Below are 26,342 nucleotides of genomic sequence, written 5' to 3'. Positions count from 1 at the left end.
GATACATTTGGAGAGAAGAGATTTGACATCCTTTTCTGATATCTAGCTTCTATTTTTCATTCCATTTCTCTTCTTACTATTTACATTTTCCTTGACAGATCATTCCTTTAGAAGAATTTGTATTTGAATGTTATTGCTAATTTTATCTTCTGTTTTCCACACGTCCCTAAGATAGCCATTGTGTTCCATTAGTAACAGATGCTGTTACATGTAAGAAATGGACTGATTTCTTGCTTGCTTCTGCCAGTTCATTTAAGGGCTGTAATTTAGTTTTTCAGATATTAGCTTCATATTTTGATATATAATGCCAGAAAAGTAGGTCACTGCAGTCTTTTTAAAACTCATCTTTGTCTTCAATGATTTTTAAAGTGCATATAAAACTTGAGTAAATAGTAAGATGAACTAATAAGAGCTATAAGAATTAGTCACATAAAATTATATAGCTCATGTCTATATGTTAATGTATGGCTTCTCATAAAGAAATCTATGTGAGGGGAAAGGAAAGTCATGCATCTATCTGGTGATTCATAAGAGAAAATGTAAGCTCTATTTATCTTTTTCTGTATTATTCCCCTCAAAGACAGTATAGATTTCTTTCATTAATAACAAAGGCCCTTATCTTTTTGTCCTCGTGTTAAAAGGCACACAGAGGCCACGGTTTATGGTAGAAGATGCAAAGGTTCTAGTCACCTACATTCATTTGGAAGGGATATAAAACCTCATGCTTCAGAGCTTAAGACAACTTCTAATAAATGGGAGTTAATAAAAATTTCCCCATAGACAGATTATGCCGGAACTGCCTGCTGCAAGGTTTCTTGTACCTTCCTCTGAAGCAGCTGGTGCTGGCCATTGTCAGAGTCAACATACTAAACTAGATAGACCTCTGTTCACAGTGGGGTAGTTCCTGTATTCTCCTGGTGGCAGGGCCACCTATGCTCATAGAAGACAAGGATCCTCAGGACTCATTGATTGATTGATAGTCCATTATTCACTCAAGCTGTCACTAAAGTCCAAAGAGAATGTTGCCTTGGTAAAGGATGAGCAAGGACAGAAGGATTTCTCCCATTATTGGTATTACTAAAGAATAACTAGAACCTTCTTTCATTTACATGGTAATTTTCTTCCTAAAAGAAGCCAAATAGTTTTATAAGTTTAACTTATAAATTTTAATTAATAAAACTTATATATAGGGATCATTTCATCATTAGTGATATGCAGCCACCTTTGAGGTGAAAAGAACAAGCATTTAACAATGCACAGCAGTGGGGACAAGAAATGAAGAGTACCTTTGCTCTCTTCAATTCAGGGTGTATGTATGTAGTCAGAATACAATTTCTTGAGCTGGAATTTTGCCAAGATATTGGAATTAGCAACCATGTTCTTATGAAAAGTGTCATGGGAACTTTAATAAATACAAATGATCAGGACCTCCATTTAATGTCTCATCTGACCAATGGTGCTGTTCCCCTAACATAATACTGGGGGACTGGTTCAGTTCTTCTGCAAATAAAGAGTGACATCAGCTAAGTAACATTTCTGCAGCATCTAATTCCCTCCCTGCCACATACATACACAAAGTACTGACTCAGGCAACAATATGGAAATCCATGTTGTACCTGAATTGATCCTTATTACTGTCATGTAATGAATGAGTATTAGAATGCAAAATCTTTAGTCATTGTATTAAAACATGCTCCAAAAAATAAATCTTAATACCAAAACTAGATTATCTCACTAATACTTGACGGAGGTAAAAACAACAGGGTGTTTTCTACAAGTAGTAGTAAACTCCATGCAATGTGTAGTATATCTATGTTATGATTCAACTAGTAAAGCTTTATAGCTTTAATTAGCTCTATGTGTTATGAAGGGCACAAATATGCAGCACAAATACAGAGTTCATTGCAATACTACCGCAAACTCTGGCTGCTAACTTCCAACCTTTGTTCCAAACATACAAGTAGAAAGCCATAATTTAATGGATGTGGTTTAATTAGGTTGCAATTTTATTCACATAACCTATCTGGAAGTACCCAGCTATAAATCATACAGTGGGCAGGTCATCATTCCTGCCTCACTTGTTTCTACCTATCTGGGAGAGCTGCCATCAGCTTTTCCCCCTCCCAATTTGTCTCAGCCTGTTGCTGGGATCCTGCTGCCCTCCTGTCATATGAGGATGAAGGAAGGATGGAGAAAAATGGGGGGGTATCTCCCTACTGTACCAGATGTTAGGAGCCCACACCCTTTTTCCAGCTTCTAAGTAAGGCTTTATAACTTCCATTAGCCCAATATGTAGGGTGACCAGTCAGCAAGTGTGAAAAATCGGGACAGAGGGTGAGGGATAATAGGAGCCTATATAAGAAAAAGACCCCAAAATCAGGACTGTCTCTATAAAATCGGGACATCTGGTCACCCTACCTATATGTTAAGAAGGACACAGACACACAGCACAAATATAGACCTCACTGCAAATATCCGGCCTGCTAACTTCCTAACTTCTACTGACTCTTAAAGGGTCAGCAGGTGCCATCTTTGAATACTCAATAGCAGCAGAATGCCAGCTGCTGTTAATAGTCTTAGCACTAAAAATAGTCTTGATTAAGAAATATGCTATACACATATTTAGATATAATAATGGGTCAGACCCTCAGGTGATGCAAACTGGCTTCACTGGAAACTACACTGACTCACAGCAGCTGAGGATCTGGCCCATTGAAATGTGAAAGTGAAGATGACGTATAAGGTTCGTCAATAAACAAAAACTTCATTATCTTTTATTTTAAAAGATGTAACCAGGACAGCACAAATGGAAAATGTGACTTTTCTTTGGGATCCACTTTTCATTTTTTTTAAAGTTCATGATTCCATGTCATTTAAAAAGTCCTGCAAATCCGCATTTAACCTGAGCATCAGACTCATTTAATGGTATCTATATTTAGTAACCACATATCCTTTCCCACATAGGCTTGCTTCTCTGCCAGTGAGCTTGTGAAGATATTTTTACAAAACAGTCCTTCGTCCATCTCTAAAGAAAATTTCAAGCAAATCAGCCCAGCGATCATTCAGCAACTACTGAGCTGTTCTTGTCAGCTTACAGAATCCAAGCAAACAAAGCTGCCACCAACAGCTCTGGAAAGTGAGTTATGTTGCCATTGTGAAGTATTGCATTGTGCTAATTCAGGTGAAGGGTTGCAGGAGTTTAGCTTTCTGGAGCCTTTGTATTCATTAGTAACTAAAAGACAAAACACCCAGATGTTTATACACCAAAGAATTTCACAGCGTGCGTGCAACACAGTACTATACAATGAGAAGTTCAGGGATCCAGCTCCCAGTAACTATATCACTCTCTTATCAAAAGAACTCTCATTTGGGCTGATTTTTCTTCCTTCTTAGATGCTTGTCAGAGATACAGACAGTAGGTATAATGGCTATAGTGCCATGAGAGGCCCTCCCAGTAGTAGAGACTCGGGCCTACTTTGCCCCAGTTTTACACTGGTATAACTTTATTGGTTTCAGTTGGGATGCTCTGGCATAAAACTGGAGTAACGCAATGATGAATCAGGCCTTGTTGCTGTAACATCTGTTATTTTACACCATGATATGCTGAATTAGTAGTGTTAAGATGCTCTCCAGAAAGTAAATGTGTATGAAAAGTGCAGATTTTCACGTTGTGAAATTTTCACAGTAAAAGTGAAGATTTTTGTGAGATGTTGTGAAAATAAAAATTAGCAGCTTTTCAAGCTCATCTACTGTCCTATGGCAAGAAAAAATGAGCTCCAGGCTTTGTACACTTTGGGCTGTAGAAAGAAACGAGTTAGAAAAATTTCTCAGGGCACATATCAATCCATTCAGTGCCTATGTCTATTGTATTGTGCCTTACTCACCTGGTAGCTTCCCAGCTTCATTGGGGGCTAATAAATGTTCCCCATGCATCCTTCCAGCCAGTCATCTGTCTGGAATAGAGCTTTAGCTCCCTGAACTACAATTGTTAGTCAAGAATGCAACCCCATGCTGTGGGTGTCCCTAAAGCTCTCATTGCCAGAAACTGGGACTGGATGACAGGGGATAGATCACTCGATAATGGCCCTGTTCTGTTCATTCCCTCGAAGCACCTGGCAGTGGCTGCTGTGGGAAGACAGGATACTGAGCTAGATGGACCGCTGGTCTGACCCAGTATGGCCATTCTTAGGTTCTTAAACTGGATTAATTAGGCGGCTGCTGGGAATGGACTGAACCACAGTTCCACATTGTATATTTGTACTGTCCGTGTGCATTGATTAAACAACATGGTAGATAATTGGCTGGAAGGAGGTTTGTAGACATCCCACTAGTACTCAAAGGAGACAGGAACCTACAAAGTAGCAAGAGGTACTGAGACTCCCCAAAAAGAGTTATTTATTTTCTTCAAGCCCCTGTTACCGTAGTGTCTCACACTCTTCCAAGTATTCATCCTCAAAACATCTCCATGAGGTAGTGAAGTACCATCATCCCCATTTTACAGCTGGGATACCAAGGCACAGAGAGGCTAACTGACTTGCTAAGGCCACACAGGAAGTCTTTCACACAGCTGGGAATTGAACAAGAGTCTTTTAAAGCTCAGGCAAGCATCCAAACCACCAGATCATCCTTCCTCCTCTAATGGTGATCTCTTTGGAGTGAAAGAGACCATGTGTGAGAGATGAAGGCCTTTATGACCACATAGGTCTCTTTGCAGGATTAAGGCCTACATTTGAGGAGTCTCCCAAAAGAGAAGACAGGCAAATGACCTGATGTAAGACAAAAGTAGCCTAATGACCTGAGTTTCATTCCCAGATTTTTCAGTTAGTTGCTGGGTGGTCAGGGGCAGCTCTATGTTTTTTGCCACCCCAAGCATGGCAGGCAGGCGGCTTTCGGTGGCGTGCCTGCAGGCGGTCCGCTGATCACACGGATTCAGCGACACACCTGTGGGACGTCCACTGGTGCCGCGCCATCAGTGTCCCCGCCGCCTAATTGCCCCTGAAGCCGTGGGACTGGCGGACCTTCCTCAGGCATGCCGCCAAAAGCTGCCTGCTGGCTGCCCTCACAGCAACCGGCAGGCCGCCCCCCGCGGCTTGCCGCCCCAGGCACGTGCTTGCTGTGCTGGTGCCTGGAGCCGCCTCTGTGGATGGTCTTGGGTAAGTCACTGAGGCCTAAGTTTTCAAAAGTGTCTGCTAATGTAGGGTGCCTTAGTGTTTGGGTGTGTAACTGGTGTTACCTAGGATCCAATGTTCTGAGGTGCTGAGCACTTTCTGCTCCTGGTGCATAAAAAAAACTTGATGCACCCAAATTAGTGGACACTTTTGAATATTTTGTCTTTAATTTCTTTGTGTCTGTTCCCCATTTTGTGACTTACCTACCTCACAAGGGTGAAGGGTGTGGTATGTATTAGTTAGTTCATGTTGTACAGCAGCTTGAAAATGTAAGCACATACATGTGGGTAACCTCCCAATCACTCTGCTGAATTAGGAAAAAGAGGTTATTACTCCTGATCTCATCCCTAAAGGAAGTGTGTCCACACCACACAACAAATACAATTTGGAACAGTAGGAGTGATGTGTTCACAGGAGGCCTATGAGCTGTCTACTAAGAGCATATTTATCTCTTTAAGGCATGAAATCCAGTGGATTCAGCTTTTTTACCTGCAGGTCCTTGGCCAATGAATGCTTTAGAACATAAAAACGGCCATACCAGGTCAGACCAAAGGTCCATCTAGCCCAGTATCCTGACTACTGACAGTGGCCAATGCCAGGTGCCCCAGAGAGAGTGAACCTAACAGGCAATGATCAAGTGATCTCTCTCCTGCCATCCATCTCCATCCTCTGACAAACAGAGGCTAGGGACACCATTCCTTACCCATCCTGGCTAATAGCCATTTATGGACTTCACCTCCATGAATTTATCCAGTTCTCTTTTAAACGTTGTTATAGTCCTAGCCTTCACAACCTCCTCAGGTAAGGAGTTCCACAAGTTGACTGTGCGCTGCGTGAAGAACTTCCTTTTATTTGTTTTAAACCTTCTGCCTATTAATTTCATTTGGTGACCCCTAGTTCTTGTATTATGGGAATAAGTAAATAACTTTTCCCTATCCACTTTTTCCACATCACTCATGATTTTATATACTTCTATCATATCACCCCTTAGTCTCCTCTTTTCCAAGTTGAAGAGTCCTAGCCTCTTTAATCTTTCCTCATATGGGACCCTCTCCAAACCCCTAATCATTTTAGTTGCTCTTTTCTGAACCTTTTCTAGTGCTAGAATATCTTTTTTGAGATGAGGAGACCACATCTGTACACAGTATTCGAGATGTGGGCGTACCATGGATTTATATAAGGGCAATAATATATTCTCTGTCTTATTCTCTAGCCCCTTTTTAATGATTCCTAACATCCTGTTTGCTTTTTTGACCGCCGCTACACACTGTGGACATCTTCAGAGAACTGTCCACAATGACTCCAAGATCTTTTTCCTGACTCGTTGTAGCTAAATTAGCCCCATCATATTGTATGTATAGTTGGGGTTATTTTTTCCAATGTGCATTACTTTACATTTATCCACATTAAATTTCATTTGCCATTTTGTTGCCCAATCACTTAGTTTTGTGAGATCTTTTTGAAGTTCGTCACAGTCTGCTTTGGTCTTAACTATCTTGAGCAGTTTAGTATCATCTGCAAACTTTGCCACCTCACTGTTTACCCCTTTCTCCAGATCATTTATGAATAAGTTGAATAGGGTTGGTCCGAGGACTGACCCATGGGAAACACCACTAGTTACCCTTCTCCATTCTGAGAATTTACCATTAATTCCTACCCTTTGTTCCCTGTCTTTTAATCAGTTCCCTTTTATCCCATGACAGCTTAATTTACGTAAGAGCCTTTGGTGAGGGACCTTGTCAAAGGCTTTCTGGAAATCTAAGTACACTGTGTACACTTTGCAGACCTTGAACCCCCTCTTCCTTCTGTTATGCTGCCTGTCCCTTATATATAATAAAAGAATGTGGTACAACTCAAGAATTTCCCTCCTGTTTATTCCCACAGTTCAGAATATAGGGTCTCAAGTAATTGTTAAAGCTGGACTTGGTTTTATTTTAATTCCTTTTCCACAGAGTATGGCTACAGCACGGTTGCAGTTTTACTTATTACTATTGGATCTATGTTTGGTACAACCCTCATTTTCTTCAGCTCCTGTCAAGAAATCTATACACTCATTTTACAGCTGTTTGTGGGTTTAGCTGTTGGGACTCTCTCTGGAGATGCTCTGCTACATCTTATTCCACAGGTAACATGATGGTTTGTATTTTCAACATGAAATGTTCCTATATATATAAAGAAATGCATATCTAGTGAAGCTGCATTCCTTTGATTCTCCCGCAACACTGATTGACAGGAGCTCAGGTGCTCTCAACTTTAAAAAATAAAGCTGTCCATGAGATCTGAGAACCAGAGGGCCAGCATTCTAGTTATACTAGGGGCGGTGTAAAATCAGAAAGAGATTTCAGGTTGGGAAATAAAGAAGCAGAAGCCAAAGAATGAAGAAACACAAGTACTGTTTTAATATATAGGTACTCAGTGATTAAAAGAAATGTGGGGGGGAATATATGAAAAACAGGTAAGACAGGGCTAGCTCTAGGTTTGTGTGGGGCTCTGTGTGAAGCCAATGGATAAGGTCTCAGGCATGCTTTAGTCACCCACTCAGCTGGGCTAGGGAACAATCAGGAGCAGGCTGGTAGGTAGTTGGCTTGTGGTCACTTGTCAGTGGCAAGTGCCAATGACTTTTCTCAGCTGGTGTAGTCAGGGAGGCTGGACTGCCAGGCCTCCCTCCCCCGCTCCCAGGGTTGTTGGAATAGAGTTCTGTAGCACAGAACCCATAGAAAATACAGGGCCTTATGCAAGCTGCACACTCCACATATGCTTAAGGCAGGTCATGTAAGGAGAACTGATTCAGGAGAATGCTGTTCAAAGTTTTCCCTGAGCATCAGCAGCCCCAGACCCAAGTTGTTCTAAAGTTCCAGGGGCTTTCAGAGACATATAGTTCTGCTGTCATGAACTGCAGTAAAAACACCTCAGTGGTAGGATTTTCTTTTACATTCACAACATCTATTTTACATACATGACAGTGTAAAAGAAAAGACAAGCTTTTGATTAGTTATTCATTTGGTTTTTCTGTTTTTTCTCTGTATTGCACAACTCAGAATAAGTAACTGAAGGGTTCTAACAAAAGGGGTTTAACAATTTCATTTACTTGGTAAGTTGGGCAAAACACATTTCTGACGCTTCTCCATCTTAAAATGTTCATTCTGGTTTAAGAGATAGTAAAAGTTCTTTGAGGTATTCCATATAACTAAAAATGGGAAAGGCCATCAAAACCAGTTATATTTCTGGAACTAGAGCTGGGAGAGATTTTCAAAAGCACCAAAAGGATTTAGGAGCACTAGGTCTCATTAAAAGTCAGTAGAATTTGTGCTCCTAAATCCCATGTGTGCTTCTGAAATTCTCCCCCTCAACTTTTAAAGTGCTGTGTCCAGTATGTATCTCTTTTAAAGTGCCAGCTTTCAAATGAAGTCAGAACACCTCCAAGGAAGGTTATTATGTTCTTTCACAGCATAGAAACTGGAGCAAAGACCATAAGCAGAAGGGTTAATTGATTATTTTCAGCATGAATTTGACTTTTGAAGATGATCCGAACAATTTTTTAAACTGTAAAAATCTAAACAAAATATACAAAGGAAAATCCTCTTGTCAATACAATTAAATCTGCCTTTAGAAATAATATTACTTTTACTGGGAAGAGATGACAGAAGCATAATGGAGGCTATTAATAATTAATTTCATTAATCTATACTGGTTTTCCAGCACAGCAACTTAAAATACAATTAAAGTCTTGAGAGTGGTAATAAAAGGAAAGTTGAGGGATAAAGCTATTATAGCTTACTCTAGCAAAAGTCAAAACAATTTTTCCCCTTTTATTTCACCTCTTTATCTAGATTCTTGGTTTACATAAACATGAAGCTCAGGAGATGGAACACATCTATGAAGGGAAAGAATATGTTTGGAAAATGTTGGGAATGATTGGAGGAATTCATGGATTTTTTCTGATAGAAAAATGTTTCTTTCTTTTGGTATCACCAAATGATCAGGTAGAACTTTCTTTTTACCCCTTTTAAAATCCTTTTTGTTTTTGAGATTATAAACTGCACAGTAAATTTTAAAAAGCTTTTGGAAAAATAATTGCCTTGCTTAGAAGTGAAATGAAGCATAAACTGCCTCTTCCCAAATTGCTCCCATCAGACTGATTTTGCTTTGTACCATTCTGTTTTGTTGCATAGGTTTGATGTGTTGAACTGTAAAAAGGCCAGTTATTTTAATTATTGTATTCTATAAGCAGACTTCCGTGGCTGGCATGGGAACAGGTAAAGAGCATGTCTCTCTTTGAAAGAGTAATGAGAGTTTCTTTTCCTAGGCATTGTTTGAAGAGCTCAAAGACTCACATGTTATCCAGGCTTTTTAAAATGACACTTTAAAGAATTATACTTTAAAATTTACCAAATTGCTTATAATTTTCTACCCCAAAGGATTTTGAAAATTAGTATAAATGTTGAGCTCCGTAGGCTCCTGCATTATATGGGTACTGTCTCCTTGTTGGCTGCTCTACTCTCAGTAATTCTATTATTTTAATCTCAGTGTGCCTTGTGTTTGAAAATGTCATTATGTACCAGATATAATGTAGCACAAAATGTGATGCTTCATTAAGTCTCTGAGTATGGGAGGCTCTCTTAATGCCACTTCAAATGGCATTTGCTGCTGCTGTTTTACAAAGGATGCTTAATCAGAGGCCTAATTTAGATATCTGGGTCCCAATCCTGTATTCTTCATACACCCAAAATACCTACTACCTTTGAGGAATACAGGATTGAGTAATAAAAATTATGTAAAATGAATGGAATGTGAATATTTTGCTAACTATATTATGTGGGTTTGCTTTTAAGATGTTAAGAGCGAAGTTGAAATCTACTATATAAAGAATAATGAATAAAGAGAAAGGGACTTTATAATTTTTTTTACAAAACTTTAATAAACCCATTCGGTTGAGGGCCATCTGAACACTAAACATTAAATAATTTGTTTATCCCAGCTTGTAACTCTAAACTTCAGCTTTAAAAAAATAATTTCCTATAATACCCTCTGGTTCTCACAGATTTTTCTAGTTCAGTTTGCAGTTTTCTGAGCTAAAAAGGCATTAACAAATGTTTATCACAGCTAGCATTCTTTTCAATTGTTTTTATTCTCAAGTCAACAACTTTCATAGGTCAAATAAAAGCTATATCTGAACATGAAACTGACAGAGGCTGCACCTGTGTTCATCTGGCTTCAGAACTAATTGCAAAGCATCTTCATCCAGCAGGGCCTTTCATTAGTTAATGGGCACTTGGGGCATTCCCATGATCTTCCAGTGGAATCTGAATTAAATGACCATTCAGGCAGAGGCAAAACTACTTCAACCATACAGTTGGTAGGTTACTGATATGAAATGCTTTACTAACTTGATTTCCTTCTTTCTCTGTGTTTCAAAAAATAAACCCAATTAACTTCATAACTGAATAATATTTATAGTGTTTATTGATTTTTGCCTTACTCCATGACCTCAAAAAAAAATGTATTGTCAGAAATCTGTAAATTTGTTAGACCACAATAAGCATTTTCAGACATATTTTATTCACAAATATTTGCAAAGCCAATCTATCAATATATGTCAGGTCGATGTAATAAACCTCCATATATGCCACTTCCCTAGAAGATTTTTAAAACATCTACTTTCTTCCTGGTTTTCCAATGTAAATCACATCTCTGAGGAGCCAGATGCTTCAGTCCTTATACCGGCAATACTCCCTTCAATCTTCAAGTTGGAGTAAGGACTGCAAGATAGTGTCCAAAGAGATTATAGTGTATAAATTAGTTACCAGCTGAAAACTTGGGCTATATGCAGTCATTTTTCCATTAACATGAATAATATGTAAACAAAACCAGATGGGCTGAAAATAGTGCTTTCCCATTAGAAATTCTGTAGGTTCCCATTAGATCTATGGAGAGTGCCCAAGCAAGATGTTTGATAGATACACACACACACACACACATACACACATACTCAACTACTTAAATTGATAGGTTTTGGCATTTTTGGAAGCACAGTTTGTTCTTCGTATTATATGTAGTTTCAGGATATGCTAATTGTAGTCTTGTTATTTTAGTCAGAGAATCTCAAACTTTCCCATATTATGGTCCACATTTAATGAAGAGATGGTTATCAACAAGAGCAATATGAGCCAGTATTGGTTCACAGAACACAGTTTGGGAACTGTTGACTGAATGCCTGTAAGCAGACCAGTGAAGATAATTTAATAAATTTTGACCCCATATGGTCACTTCCTGTTCCTTCATTAAGTAATCAATCATTCCTTTCAGCTGGCAAACTGAAAGATCATCCTAAAGTTACATATTGATAATATGAACTAGTGTGGCTTGGCTTGTTTGAATGAGACGTACCCATTTTTTTCAGGATCATATGGGTAACAATGAGACAAAACACTGGCTGACTATGAGGAAATATTAAAAAGACTGGGACTTTTTAGCTTGGAAAAGAGATGACTAAGGGGGAGATCTGATAGAAGTCTGTAAATCAATGAATGGGTGGATAAGGAAGTCAAATCCCCTGTCTAGACAAAGGCTGACAAAGTGACACAATGCCACTGTGAAGGAGATATACATCACTTCTCACTAATCATTTTATCTCTGCTTTTATTGTTTTTTTGGAAGGGGTCAGGATGCTCTAGCAGTGAATGTGAATGCTGATGAAATAAAATGTGCTGTACTACAATTCTGATGCAATTAATGAATTAGATATGAGGGACTTTTTTATTTGCATCTCAAATAGGATGACCAGATGTCCCAGTTTTACAGGGACAGTCCCGATTTTGGGTCTTTTTCTTATATAGGCTCCTATTACCCCACCCCAGTCCCGATTTTTCACATTTGCTGTCTGGTCACCCTAATCTCAAACAGCCCTATTAGCACATTTTGAAGGATAGAAGGGAGAAATGGGACGGGAAGAAGTATGTGAGGAAGGGCTGGCAGAGGGAATAAAGTACTAAAATCAGGGATCTTTGTTACCTGATCATGTGTGCACATTTTTGCTACCTACTGTCTCAATATCCACATGGCAAGCATCTCAATATCTGCCTGGTTGCTATGTATTTTTTTCATCTCCTCAAATCTTGCAATTTCACAGAGAAACTACACCTACACCTAAAACTTTCTACATCACTCAGGAGTGTGAAAAATTCATATGCCTCATGTGTAGTGTAGACAAGCCCTTAGTTATGGACTCCAATCTTCACCATTTTTCTTTCAAGATGCAACAAAACCCATTATCCCATGAGAAACTGTACCAAAATGCTGAATTATAACTTAATCGTTTTTCAGCTCTGCATTTCCAGCTCAAAAGTTTGTTTCATCTCTGAAATGTGTTTTTCTCAGGGCACTACAATGCTACTGAATTGTTTTTGTTTGGGTCTAAATTAGACTGTAAGCTCCTGGGGGCAAGGACAATCTCTCTTGTGCGTGGAGTTCAGTAAATAATTCTGATGATGATAATAGTATATATTGTAAATGGCAGCAGCTAACTTTTCCTTTAATGAACAGTGAATCTATTTAAGTTTTCACTATTTAATAACAGCAGATGAAAACAATCCCTCTATGATGACCCAATATCTTTCCTTTTAATTAGAGAAGTCCCGAAGACTCTGAGTCTGAAATTCCTCCAGACAGCAAGGCGACAAGCAGCAAGAGTAAGTATTGATAAAAAGATTAAACAAGCAGCATAAAAAAACCTTAAGGCCTGAGATGGGATTGAAAGTGTGAAACAGGCTCAGCTCTGTGTTTTCTATGTATTACGTCACCATGTCTGATTCTGCCTGGCTACATAATTAAATCTCTGCTTAAAGACCTGTTTCCAGCCAACCAGACCCATAACTGTAAAGTTCATTAATCTTATACTGTCCTTGCTTCAACATTTGTTTACCCACCCTTGCAAACTACTTTACTGAAGCCCTTTACTTAAAGGGAAACCCCCACATTTTACCACCAAACATCTTTTTATAATTGTAGACCTTGCTTGGGCCTTTCCTTATTGCAAAGGTATTGAAATTGTCATCACTTCTCATTTTCTGGCTATCTCACCACACTATAATTTCCCTTCTGACTCTTTCTGTCTCCTTTATGGTAATGAAATCATGGTTATTAAAATCAGTGGTGACTTGTTCCTTATATGGGACTCTGGGCTCAAAATACTTCTCAGTCTATCAGTAGCTTTAGACTGAACTGATATCCCATTAAATAATTTTGAAATAGTTTTTACTTCTCTGCTCTGCTTTTCCTTAATTTAAGAAATAAGAAAAAATGATGTGGACCTAATTCTACTCTTGATTGCACGCATGTAACCCTGTTGAATTCAACAGAGCAGCAGGAGTGCTACTGGGAAATAGCATTTTACCTAAAATCTATATATTTATCTTATTCTACTCCCCTTTGTCCAGTGACAATTAATTTCAGGACATGACCCTGAATTCTTGGTAGTCTCACTGTCTTCTGCCAGCCCTTTAGTGTTATTCTCTGATACTGTGGAATTCATTTCCATTTTAGGGCATAGATCTCATTTTTGGAAAACTGGATTTCCATTGCTTGAATCTGACCTTCTCTTCAGCATACAATCTAGTCCCAGTTTCACTGTCACTATCTACTCCATCTGTCAATGGTTCAGTGCTGTTCAGTCATCACTCTCTACTAATCATCTAAAACATGTTCCACACAAGGTCAAGATTATCTGCTCCAAGTACAGCATGCCTGTATTTGGGAAAATTTCCCAATTATCTCTTTATCAGTATTCTCTGTTTGATTTCATATTTTGGACATAACTATCAATTCTTCTCTGCATTAGAAGGTTAGGAGTAATAGTTGACTGAAAGTATGTTTTGAAAAATAACTAACTTTCAAAGGTTTTGTACTGATTTTTTTTATCATGATCCCTTCTATTAATATCAACAACCCATATTATCACTTTGTAATTGTATTTCCTGATTCACATTAGACTAACCAGAAGTCCTATAGGCACTTAGTGTTAGCCCTGAAAACATTGAACTAGAGCCCTATGCATGAGCAAATGTAAGGGTTAAGCCATTACCTTGTTAGAACTTCAGAAGTGTGATCTGTAGTAGAAATGCTACCCACCAGTAGCTCTATGAAAATTAAAGAGCAAAATTCCAATCCCTGGTTTTATGCAAAGAATCAATTGAAATTTGCATGTTAAATGCAACGTTGTTCAAAGAAGAATTTGTATCCAAATACTCATTTTCTAAGAGGTACTATAAGAAGTTTTACAGTCACAGCAGAAAAGTGCATTGACATAATTGCTAATAACACGATTTAGATTTAAAATAGAACTAAAATAAATGAGGTTAAAAGCACTCCAATTTTTTCGTGTATGTATTTACTTAAATTTCAGTCAAGTGTGTTCATATAGGTTACATTTGCACAAGCTTTAAAATGCCTAGCACTTCATAAAGTTAACCTGGCTCCCATTTTATATTATAGATAATAGGCTGGAATGAGTTCCAGCCATTATAGTATGTTTTTTTCAACAACTGTTACTTAAATAAAACAGGCTAATAACATCTTGTGCCGAGCCACAATTTCACCCTAGCCAGTGCATATTACAAATCACAAACTTAATGTAGTGCAGCAATCTGTTATTTCTATGTAATTCTTGTCCTGCACTATTGAGTATAAACTGCCTATAGTGTTTAGAAAGAGCTATGCAAGCTGGGGACAGGCACGTCTGGCTCTGTGAGCTGGCAGGAAAATCTACCAAGCCTGCCAATATTACTGAATCCCCAGAGCTTCCAGGCAACTGGAGAGGATTTTCTGAATACAGTTGTAGGACTTTATTTTCTGTGTGTTTTCTTTTATAATAGTTTTGAAGGCTTCAGTTCTAGCCAGTTTACGTAAGAAAAACATCTCTCCCATCTCCTTAAAAACAGTCTCCTCTACAAAAATGCCACTGCAGTAAAACCTCATAACAACATTCAGTGAGGTCTGTGGAATGCCACATTACATCTCCAGGTTGTCATGCGGTAGCTGGAGGGGAAGGAAGAGTCAGGAAATAGACGAGTTTATAGAGGCAAACCCTGCCACTGCCTTGACAGCTACAGAGGGATAGCTCGGGGGGATAGTCACTCTTCCCGCGGCTCGGTTGAGCTCCGCCGCAGACCGCGCGTCGGCTGCCCGGCCTCCGTCGTGACCGGGACCTGCACGCCCAGCGTCGGCAGGAGAGCTCAGAGCGAAGAGGGAAGGCGGGCCGGAGACGGGCGGGGGCGGCGCGCGCGCGGCGCTCTTGGGGCAGCGTCATTTCTAGAGCCGCCCCTGGGGATAGTTCAGTGGTTTGAGCCTTGGTCTGCTAAACCCAGGGTTGCGAGCTCAATCCTTGAGTAGGCCGGGGCAAAATCAGTACTTGGTCCTGCTAGCAAAGGCAGGGGGATGGATTCAATGACCTTTCCAGGTCCCTTCCAGTTCTATGAGATAGGTATATCTCCATATATTAAAGAGGCAGGTGTTGGCAGTGGGACTGAATCAGTAGAGTTCCACTCTATTGGCAGAGTGGAGGGGCAGTAGGCAAGATTCCCTGGAGGCATGCAGATATGCATTGTAGTCAATTGGGCAGAATGTATGTACCAAGGGAGGTGCAGGACATGGGGAGCCAAGTATGGATTGCAAAGTCCACTCACCATTGAGCTGGAGTAACCTCCATGTAGCAGTTCTGCAGCTGCAGGAGATGGTTCCTTCCCTCATGCAGGCCAGCTGCTGGGAAGAGGATTTGCCCAATATTGTTTAACTGTATTTCAACATGCAAGCTGCAAGATCACTTGGTTTCAGTGCCCCATCGCACACAAGCAATATGAGCTTCAATGCTAAAGGGAGGTCATGGAAAGAAAAACAGCTATCTGTATTCATGAGTGATGTTACAGACAGGAGTGCTAGGAATGAACAAAACAGCTATTAATTGATTAGAACAAAGGTCAGAATTGAGTATGATGTGACATTATATCAGTGATGATGATTTGAGGTTGATTACATTTTGGATTCTATCTCCTGTGAAATACTATGCTTAAAGATGAGAACGTGAAAACATAATTTTCCCCTTGTTCAAGACACTAAAAGTATCATTTACATGAGCCTAGCAGGGATAAGGCCATGCAGATGCACCTTCTCAGTCTGTTGATGGCCCACCTGATTGACTGAGGAAGCTAGTAGACCTGCCCTTAGGCTCAGTGGCAGTGGTAGCTCACAGGCTGCTCAATTCACATGCCTGCAGATTCTCTGCCTCCCTGTGCTCACCTTTCTCCAAGATCTGCTTCTGCCCTGCCCATAGCCTTGGCCCTGCCCTGCACCTGGCCTTGTTTCAGTCCTGTTCCCACCTTGTGCTCACCTTGGAACCAGCCTTGCTTGTGCTTTCCCTGACTCCAGGTAATCTGGTTCTGACCCTTGACTCTGATTTCCAGCTCTGACTCTGTCTTGACCTTTGGCTCTTGCATTTGGAGTCTGACTATGGTTCTGATCCTGATTCTGGTCTTGAACCTTGGTTCTGGCATTTTGGACTCCTACTCTTGCTCCAACCCCTCTGCCGGACTGCCTAAGATCTGGTCTCTTGACAAGGCCAAATTCTTCTCTTACTTATAGATGTGCAACTCTCTGACCCCCCAGTGTATAAATGCCTACCTTTTAAGACAGAAACAATTTGAGTTGGGAGGGGGAGGGCAAATATGAGCTTTAGCAGCCCAGGGTAAGCTGTATGAGATGCACTGAAGGTAACGTACTCAACTGGACTCAGACCAACTTTTTGTCTCAACAATCTACCTAGTAGAAAAGGCTCAAAGGAAGCTACTTCCTAGTGTTTGCATCCCTGAACTATTCTATTAACTATTTTCTCATACTGAAAATCTTGAAACCTCTGTAATAAGAACAAATTGGGTAGGTTGTATAATCCTCCGCTTGTGTTGGCTTTTTGCAACACAAAAACTTTAATCCATTGGGGAAAAAATGTTTGTAGGAAACCTAAAGCCTAGGAAGACATGTTTTTCCTTGTACTTTTGACTTTGTTCCCTAGGCAAAGGAATTAGTTTGTTGGCAATAATGGTTTTGGTGGGTGACAGTCTTCACAATTTTGCCGATGGCCTGGTAATAGGAGCAGCATTTTCATCCTCAACAGAAACGGGTGTTACGACGACGATTGCTATCTTATGCCATGAAATTCCCCATGAAATGGGTAAGCAAATATAAATACACATTTTTCCTAAATGTCTCAAGTAAAGGAGCTACGGCTCTGTGTTTTTGGATTTACAGAAACATTTAAGGCTAGATCCTGCCCTGTTCTAACACGAATGCACTGAGTGGGTGGGGTAAAGAGGGCGTGTAGCTCCCTTCATCCCATCCCCTGCATAAGCAGTAGAACAGGAGCTCTCCCTAGTGCTTGGTTACTGCTCCAAGCCACATCCCCAAGCATGCATGGTCTGTCAGCTGGTGAGGATGGGGTTGGCACATCCAGTGCATATGCTATGGTTCGTAGCACAAATTTTCCGGCATGTTATTTTTGATTGAAGCACTGCTGACATCACTCTGCTCCCTGCCCCTCACAGGATAGCTCCCTAATTGGGCACAGGATGTTCTTTCCACTACACGTTAAATTTGTTTCAGCCTAAAGGAAAGGAAAGAATAAATAAGGACAGCACAAGCCCTGATCTTTAAAGTCCTTTCATAGTGCACAGCAGGGATCCCAGCGATGCTGCGCTCTAGAGCAAATGTGAATGGAGACTACGCATGAGCACATAGGCATAATCCTCCACACAGTGGAATTGCCCCCTGTTCCCTTATTCTCAAGCACGTGGGCAAAAAAAATGGTGAGATGTGGATGCAGAATAGGCATGTCTGAGGAAATATGGGGTTAAATGAGACACTTACCAACTCCCCCACACACGTTGGTCTTACTCCTGCCATTAGGAGTAATTTAATGTGACCAGAGAGCAGTGCTCTCAGTATTGAGGATGGGTTTCTGGCACTGCTCTTCCTGCTTATTACCTTTGACATTGCACATGTATGCGCAACACTCCACTTCTGCACTGTAGAGAATCAAACTTCTGCACTGTAGAGAATCAAACTTCTGAACTCTAGAGAATCAAATCCTTAGTGAACAAAATATCTGGTACCAGTGATGACAAATAAATGAACTGTTTTTCTAGCAGATAGCTCTTTTTCAGATCTTCTTTCTATGTTTAGTTCAAAAGCTTGCGTCTTTCACCAAGAGAAGTTGGTCCAATAACAGACATTACCTCACCTAGCTTCTCTTACTAGCAGACAGGCCAGCAAGATAAAATAACAGTTTCATTGGAGCTAAATTTTCCCTTTTTCTCCATTGTTTCCTCATACTACGTCTTTTCAGAACTTTGAGACTTGGCATTGCATTGACATACATACATATGGTGGTAGGTGGATCAGAATGTTGGATTTGTTTATTTTCTTATGGATTTACAACTCAAATGTTGGACATATGAATAATTTACCAAAATCTGTGTGTGTGTGGCTGGGGATTCCTGGAAAACAGGCAAGTTTATAAAAACAAAAAAATCTGACAAAAATATTGAATGGCTGATACTGGTATCAGACCAGCTGGCCCAGTGGAGTTACACCAGTGTAAAACTGGTGTGAGATCAGAATCTGGTGCTCAGATACTTGTGCAATGTATTTGTCATGCAGTGGGTTTTTCTACAAGAGAAGCTTCTTGAGGGCTGATTCTGATCCAGCTTAGACCAAGGAAGAAAATTAGGAGTAACTCCACTGAAAAGTAGGAAATTACACAAGTGTAAAACCTGTGCTCCTGAGATCAGAATCAGCCACTGTGTTTCTCTTTCTGACACACAGCACCTGTAAATAGAGATCCAAAGACCATGTTAAAGACATAATCACATGATTTCTACTGGCAAGTTCCCAATCAAGAAAGATTTAGAAACTCTGGGAAAGCATGTGACTTCACGTTTGCATGTATCAAAGTTGGAAATGTCACAGAACATTGAGAACTAGTGGAGAGTCCTCCCTGTATACTGTATGCTATCTTTAGGAACAACTGAACAAATATGACTGGATATGTAACTTCCTGCTAGCTGCACAAATTTACAATCATTTCTACAGAAATGTAAGGGCAACCCTCCAGCATCCAATACTCTGTGTGTGTGTGTGTGTGTAATGCTATCTAAACTATTATCATTGATATCCTACTGCCTGCCATGTAATCTTGAAAATGCTTTATCAGCTAAATAATATCTTTTTTTTCTCTATTTTCTCTATGCAGGTGATTTTGCTGTGCTGTTAAGTACAGGTCTCTCCACAAAAATTGCATTATTAATGAATTTTATAAGTGCTCTAACTGCCTTCATAGGGCTTTACATTGGCCTTTCAGTATCAACTGACTCCTGTGTTCAGAACTGGATTTTTACCGTCACAGCCGGAATGTTCTTGTATTTATCATTAGCAGAAATGGTGAGCACTGCAGTCTCTTCTATTACATTTTTCTTTTGAAAACAGTCATGTCATAAAGGAATATAAGAAAGGACTGTAACCTCCTTGGTCAGGGATGGTTTTCTTCCCTGTGTTTGTACAATGCCTTGCACAATAAGACCCCATTTATGGTTGGTGCCTAGCCACTAATGTAATAAACATGATAAATAAGAAAAAGGGGAAAATAAAGGCTATAAAGAGTAAGAAATTAGATGAAATTGAGGGATCTACACTTTATAGTCCAGGAAAGAGTACAGAATAGTTCCAATTCTGGTTCAAAATTTGAACCGAAGTGTTTTAAATATTAAGATCCAGGGCTTTTGGTTTTGCTCTTTATTGAGATTCAGAACTTGAATTTAGAGCCAAAATTTTGAGATAGGGTTTTGATTTTGGCCCATCTTTCGTTTAAATATTTTTATCAAGTTTTGAAGCATATAACAACAAATAAAAACCCATGTAAATACAGTAAAATACCATGACTCTAGATTTATGTTCAAATGTTGATTCGGACCTACACATAAGAGGTTGATAAGAAGAGATCCATATGATACTGTTACATGAAAATAATAATAAAAAAGCTGAATGGCATGCATCAGGCTCAGAGACAAGTATTTTCACAGGCTATTGTGGGACATACAATTAAGATACACTATCCTCAATATTGTGATTCGAGAGGTCATGTAGGATGAAAAGTCAGTGTGTAAATAGCTTTTAATCTGACACTAAACATTTGGTGCCTTTGTATCTGATCTAAACCTTACAGAGAAAAATATAAAAGGTAATTTTTAAAAGCATAGTTAATGGGTTATGCTTTTAATTTATGTACCCACTAAAGGTCAAGTCAATAGGAATTTTTCCAATAATTTCAGCGGGAGAAGGATTGGTCCCTATATATAGTACAAAAACAAAATATTCAAAACTGCTTTATTCCCATAAAAAAGAAACTCTAATTTTACCAAGTGTTTCCTTACATGAAGTTTCTTTAAAAATATTGAGAAGTTAACACATTTTGGATCCTCATTTGGTAATTCTCTCTAATGTTGGTAAAAGATTCACAATGATAGAATTAGATCAATTGAAATATTTCACTTTGAATAGTTGTGATAACATACAGTGTGTGCTACAGATTTGCAACTATATTCAGAAACTCAGGATTTAAGTCTTTTTATATGAAGTTTGTCAAGTTTTCCCATAAGACTTTTTTTCCCAGAGATGACTATATCTGGCTTTCATTCTAGTATCTTATTCTTTTTTTAGCTTCCTGAAATGACTCACATTCAGACACGGCGACCCTGGTTGATGTTTCTCCTACAGAACCTTGGATTACTATTAGGTTGGCTTTGCCTCTTTCTTTTAGCTATATATGAACAGAAAATTAAAATATAATGTTTCTACTGGAAATTTCTAAATATCAGTCATCAATTTGTATAGCATTATTTCCATTTTTTCATGCCCGCTATAGTCATTTAAAAATTAAGTCAGTGGGATTTTTGTATCTAAAGTTAAGTAGGTAACAATTTCACTTTATTAACTTATTGTTCAGATTTTGTAATTTTTTAAAAACATGAATGTTTAGATTGATGTTTTATTTGTTATTGAGTTTACCAAAACTCTTATGATCAAACTCACAGGAGCTTCTCTTTAGTTTATTGTGTCCATTCTAGTTAAATGCTTCAAGTGATCTCTGCTACTCTGATTGAAGAAAAGAATACAAGTTTTTATATACAGTAATCCAACTGAAAAGGAACATAGTTCAAGAGTTTGAAGCATAAAATCTTGTTACCTCTTAATGCCAAGAATAAATTTCTATGAAACTGAAAAGTATAGTCAAGCTGATTTACTGAGTTAAATACCACACAATCTCATTCTAATACAATGTGCATTATCTACCTTGCTGATTGACTGACAAAGTTTTGTTGTCATGTCTTGCTGGCCCACTATCACACAGGAAACTCTGGCAAACAAGGGTTAAAACCTGTGACAATATTAGAACACAGTTGAGCAATGTCAGAATATCCATTCGTGTCTGCATTGTATTATGTGTATGTTATGCATATTGGCATCTATGGAAGCCAATCAGATCATTAGATAATATCATCAGTCAGAAAGTAGTTTATTCATACAAATACAATATGCTTTTAATGAAAATCTGTTCCTACTGTCTGAAATGTACATTGATCCAGCAACCCCTCTCTCACTCGAGTGGTTTTATGCAAGTAGCCCCTATTGACTTCAGTGGGATTATTCCCCTGAGTAGACCACTCAGTTAAGTAAGGACTGGAGAATCAAACCCTAAACAAATTTTGACAATAACAGCCTGACTCTGAGGTGCTGTGTGACTTCAGTGAGGTATTTTATAATTAAAGTCTGTAATTTATTTGGCATAAGGATTCCCTCCCGCATTTAATTTCTTTTCTGTAAACTACATCACAGACTTGCTCTTTGACTGAAAATTCTTATTTCTCTTATTTGCTGAAAGAGGGAGAGCCAGTTACTGAACAAAATTGTATTCTGTGTACAACCAAATGCACATCTTTCTTCTTTTCTCTGTCTTAGGTACTCATATGGCCTGCATTACCATAGTATCGGAGTGTCCCCCAGTCTTTTCATGTATTTGTTCTAACATCTCTGAAGTAGGAAAGTACTGTTATCCTCACTTTGCAGATGGGGAACTGAGGTACAGGGGGACTAAGGACAATATTTCTAAAAGTATTTTAGGCTACTAGGGATGCAGACAGGCACCAAATGGGATTTTTGAAAGCACCCATATGCCTAACTCGCACTGATTTCAATGGGTGTTACGTATCTATGCACTTTTGAAAATCCTGCTGGGAATTAATCTACATCTTTAGGTGCCTAAATATCTTTAAGAAACCTGGCCCTGAGTGACCTACACAAGTTCACACTGGAAGTCTTTGTCAGTTCAGGGAACAGCACCCCGGTGTCCTGACTCCCATGCTAGTCCTGAACCACTTGTGCTCAAGGGACATAAGATTCTGATGCTGCCTATTCTGTTACATTAACTTTGAGAGATTCCAATTTCATTGAGAAGCTGTGACTGATGGCTCTCTGTCCCACTTCACATTTTCTAGGAGTTTGTGTTTAATTTTAGTAAGGTGAGATTTCAAAAAATGGATCTCTCAATATTTCGTCTGCTAGTGATGCAGCTGAGTCACTTCATGACCTTCAACAGACAGTCAATTCAGGACACCGCTGGATGTAAGAAAATCTATTCTTGTTTCAGGAAGGCCAAGTGAATATTGGAAACATTTGTTATTTCAAAGAGCAGAGCTACTATATTTTGAGTATGTGCATGCAGGCTGTTCAGTACCAAAGAAAGCAAAGCTACCAACTAAACAAGATTTTGCATCATGGTTTGAAGTTGAATAATGAAATGTTTTTCTACCTGTTGTCAAAAAGTTTCTGGAAAGAACAAGGTTTATATTTTTGTAGTATATTTTCCAAAATAAAATAATAATATTTGCTTAAGTACTTGTGTGTGCTAGCAAGATTTGAGCATATAAATGTACCTGCACTTGCTTAGAAAATATACTCTTTTGACTTTAAAAAAAAAGGCAAATACCCTGGTCTCACTGAACAACCAGCCATATTTACATATCCTCTACCAAACACAAAATCTGATTTGTCAGAATACTGGGTAGTCACCTGGTGTAGTCACTCAGATTCTATAACTGTGATATTTTCAGTAGATGAGCAAACCAGTCACCAATTTTCACAACTGTTGACTATATCACAAGCCTACAGAAGAGGATTTGGGTACCTGTAGTACCCAAGAGAGCTGATCTACCTCACCATTTCATTAAGGCTGATCTTTCATCGATAATCTTTTTCACACCAAAGGAGACTTCAGCGGATTTCAGTAAACACTGAAGATGAAGTATTACTATGATGTAGAATGCTAAACTGTAGTTTTAAAAAAAAAGGGTAAGTTTTCCTTGGTCATGATTAATATACTGCATAGATTGATAGGAGTTTGCCACATAGACATCTACAATAAGTCAGTCTCATCAAAAAAAAGAACCATTTACATTACTCTACTCTTATCTTTTTTTTGTCAAGGTGACCTCCAAGAACTGAAAAAGAAATAAGAGAATCCTGTTTCACCTCCATTTAAGGGAGAGTATAAAACTACGGTGGAACTGAATTCATTCTTTTCTTACACAAGGGATGGAGACTGTTTTGTCTGGCTCAAATTCTGCAGACCTTCCTCAAAGACAATGTTTATTGTCTTTAATGGACTCAATACTGAAGTCCTTAGATAGTTCTTTCTCAAACAAAACTCCAATTGAATTTAAGGGGTCAGATTCTTCTCTATTACTCCCTTTTTAAACTGACAGAGAGTATATTCTTCCCCCTTGACTTCTGTCAAAACATCTATCAAGGCAAATCCCAAGTAAATACTGCAGAACGTTATCATTTGTTGTCCTTAAATCAAGACTGCATAGTCTTTTAAAAGATACACAATTGCTCAAACAAATGTTATGGACTTGATGCAGAAATTACTGGATGAGGTTCTCTAGCCTGTGTTATGCAGGAGGTCAAACTAGATCAGGGGTCTCAAACACACAACCCATGGGCCTCATGCGGCCCGCCAGGTTATTTTCTGCGGCCCATGAGCTCCTCACGCCCCCCCCCCACCCTCCCCAGCATTTACCTAGAGTGACTCTGGCCCGACACGCACCAGGAGCAGGGCAGGCTCCCTGCCTGCCTGCCTGCCCTGCCCCCATGCTGCTCCAGGAAGCAGACAGAACCTGGGGGACGAGAGGCGCAGGGGTGTGTGTTGATGTTGCTTCAGGCACCGCCCCCAGCAGCTCCCATTGGCCACGGTTCCCCAGAGCCCACCCCCCCGAACCCCTCCTGCAGTCAACCCCCCTGCCACACCCCTCCTGCACCCCAATCCCCTTCCCTGATCCACCTGCCACACCCTACACCCGACCCTCTGCCCTGACCCCCCTGCTGCACCCCTCCTGCACCCCAACCCACTGCCCTGAGCTCCCTGCAGCACCCCTCCTGTACCCCTTGGGGGCAGAGAGGGGGCAGAGTTGGGGTGGGGATTTCAGGGAAGGGTTGGAATGGGGGCAGGGAAGGGGTGGGAAGAGGCGGGGCAGGGGCGGGGCTTCATGGAAGGGGTGGAGTGGGGGCGGGGCCGAGGGCGGTTGGAGGGGGAGGTGTCAGTAATGCGGCCCTCGGGCCAATGTACTAGTCCTCATGTGGCCCTCGTGGTCATTTGAGTTTGAGACCCCTGGACTAGATGATCACAGTGATCACATCTGCCCTTAAAATTCAAGAATCTATAAATCTATTAAATTTGTTAGCAGAAAGGGGTTAATATTTCTTTTGTTCTTCCATACATTCTCAGTTTTCAGCCATTCTTAGGATGAAACACAAGAGAGGATCTCCCTCCCATGCGCGCACGCACGCGCACACACACACACGGAATATCTGTTTGGTAGAATTGTTTTTCCTGAAAGTTATATGGCAGAAGAACTCATAAAAAGTAGTTCCAGTTCCAAGCTCTCGAGTCTTCTAAGTGTTGGAGGGTTGACCCTGTTTGCCCGTTCTTGTTTATGTTATGCATTACTCACTGGCTTCTAAGATAAATACTACCTTCCTTACAGCCAACTTTCTTAATGCCTTTGGAACATTTCTGGAGTCTGTCCTTAAGTGTCTATTCCATCACTGAACTTTGTGCCTTAAACATGAACTTGGCATCTCTCCAGTGATAGAATAATGTACCAACATGGCCTATAATGTAAGAAACAGGGTTCATTTTGATATTGTAATCTAGCAATAATACAGACAAATAGGCTGACATAACTCAGCTTTGCCTCTCATTCTTAGGAAGACTGTCATGACTTTAATAGGGTTGAATGTTCTTAGGCCTAGGAATCAATGTGCAGCAGTTTTATTTCAAAGGGCAGAGTAGAGCTGAGAGCTTTATAATAAAGGTGGGATGTACTTTTTGTCCAGTGTCATTAGTTTTCATTGCTTTACTGTAACCTTCTCTCATCCCTTCCTCTCATCTTAAAAAGAACCTGCTTCCTATTTTGAATGTATTCTTGTGTTATCTGTAGCCAGATGCCTAAGAAAAGATTGCACCATGTTTTTAACCAAAACAAGAAAATGCAGTTTAGTTCACAGGAAAATTAATTGTCCTAGATCCTCTAAGTATTTAGGGACCTAATTTCCATTGAAATCAGTGGTAGTTGGGAGCTGAAATGCCTTTCACAATCTGGACCTTTACACCTAGCTCCTGTCTTGGGGCACAAAGGAGGACAAAGGTGTAAAAAGCCTCTTCCTAGATAAGAAGGCGTAGCTAAGTATCTTACATAGATTTCATAAGATGTAGTGAAGTAGCCTAGATGACCTACCATGAGACTCTTCCAGCCTTAATAATGAACTTCTCACCCTACCAAATCCTGAGCACTCTCTCCAGGTAGATTCTGACACTTCAGTAAAGGCGCATAGAAACCATAAATCAGATTTTGTTCTCCAAAAGATCTTGCAGGAAACTACTTAGTGTGCTTATCTCAAGTACTTGGCTACTAGAGAATGCCTGAGACTTCTGAGTAGATCTACTCTTAGAAGCAGATGCTTGTTGATGTGGTGTGAGAAAGTGCTTGAATCTTCACTCTGGGCAAAATAGTACCAGAA

General features: G+C 39.7%; 1 protein-coding gene across 3 annotated transcripts in view; it reads left to right on the top strand.

Moving 5' to 3' along the window:
- SLC39A12 (solute carrier family 39 member 12) overlaps positions 1-23,014 on the top strand; it is a 36,854-nt gene extending 13,840 nt beyond the window's left edge. The window contains exons 6-13 of one of the 3 annotated variants that reach the window (XM_039525116.1): positions 2,965-3,136; positions 7,121-7,293; positions 8,999-9,151; positions 10,414-10,524; positions 12,796-12,856; positions 17,227-17,385; positions 19,462-19,649; positions 20,925-23,014. In XM_039525116.1, the coding sequence (XP_039381050.1) occupies positions 2,965-3,136; positions 7,121-7,293; positions 8,999-9,151; positions 10,414-10,524; positions 12,796-12,856; positions 17,227-17,385; positions 19,462-19,649; positions 20,925-21,053 (1,146 nt within the window). In that variant the 3' untranslated portion in view covers positions 21,054-23,014. The remainder of the gene's footprint in view (positions 1-2,964; positions 3,137-7,120; positions 7,294-8,998; positions 9,152-10,413; positions 10,525-12,795; positions 12,857-17,226; positions 17,386-19,461; positions 19,650-20,924) is intronic. The other 2 variants (XM_039525118.1, XM_039525117.1) reach the window with 2 other exon arrangements.
- Positions 23,015-26,342: the final 3,328 nt, after the last annotated feature.

The sequence above is a fragment of the Mauremys reevesii genome, linkage group 2 (genome assembly GCF_016161935.1).
Source record: "Mauremys reevesii isolate NIE-2019 linkage group 2, ASM1616193v1, whole genome shotgun sequence".
Classification (NCBI taxonomy): domain Eukaryota; kingdom Metazoa; phylum Chordata; order Testudines; family Geoemydidae; genus Mauremys; species Mauremys reevesii.
Note: the sequence above shows the minus strand (reverse complement) of the source record. Positions and strands in the feature narration are given on the sequence as shown.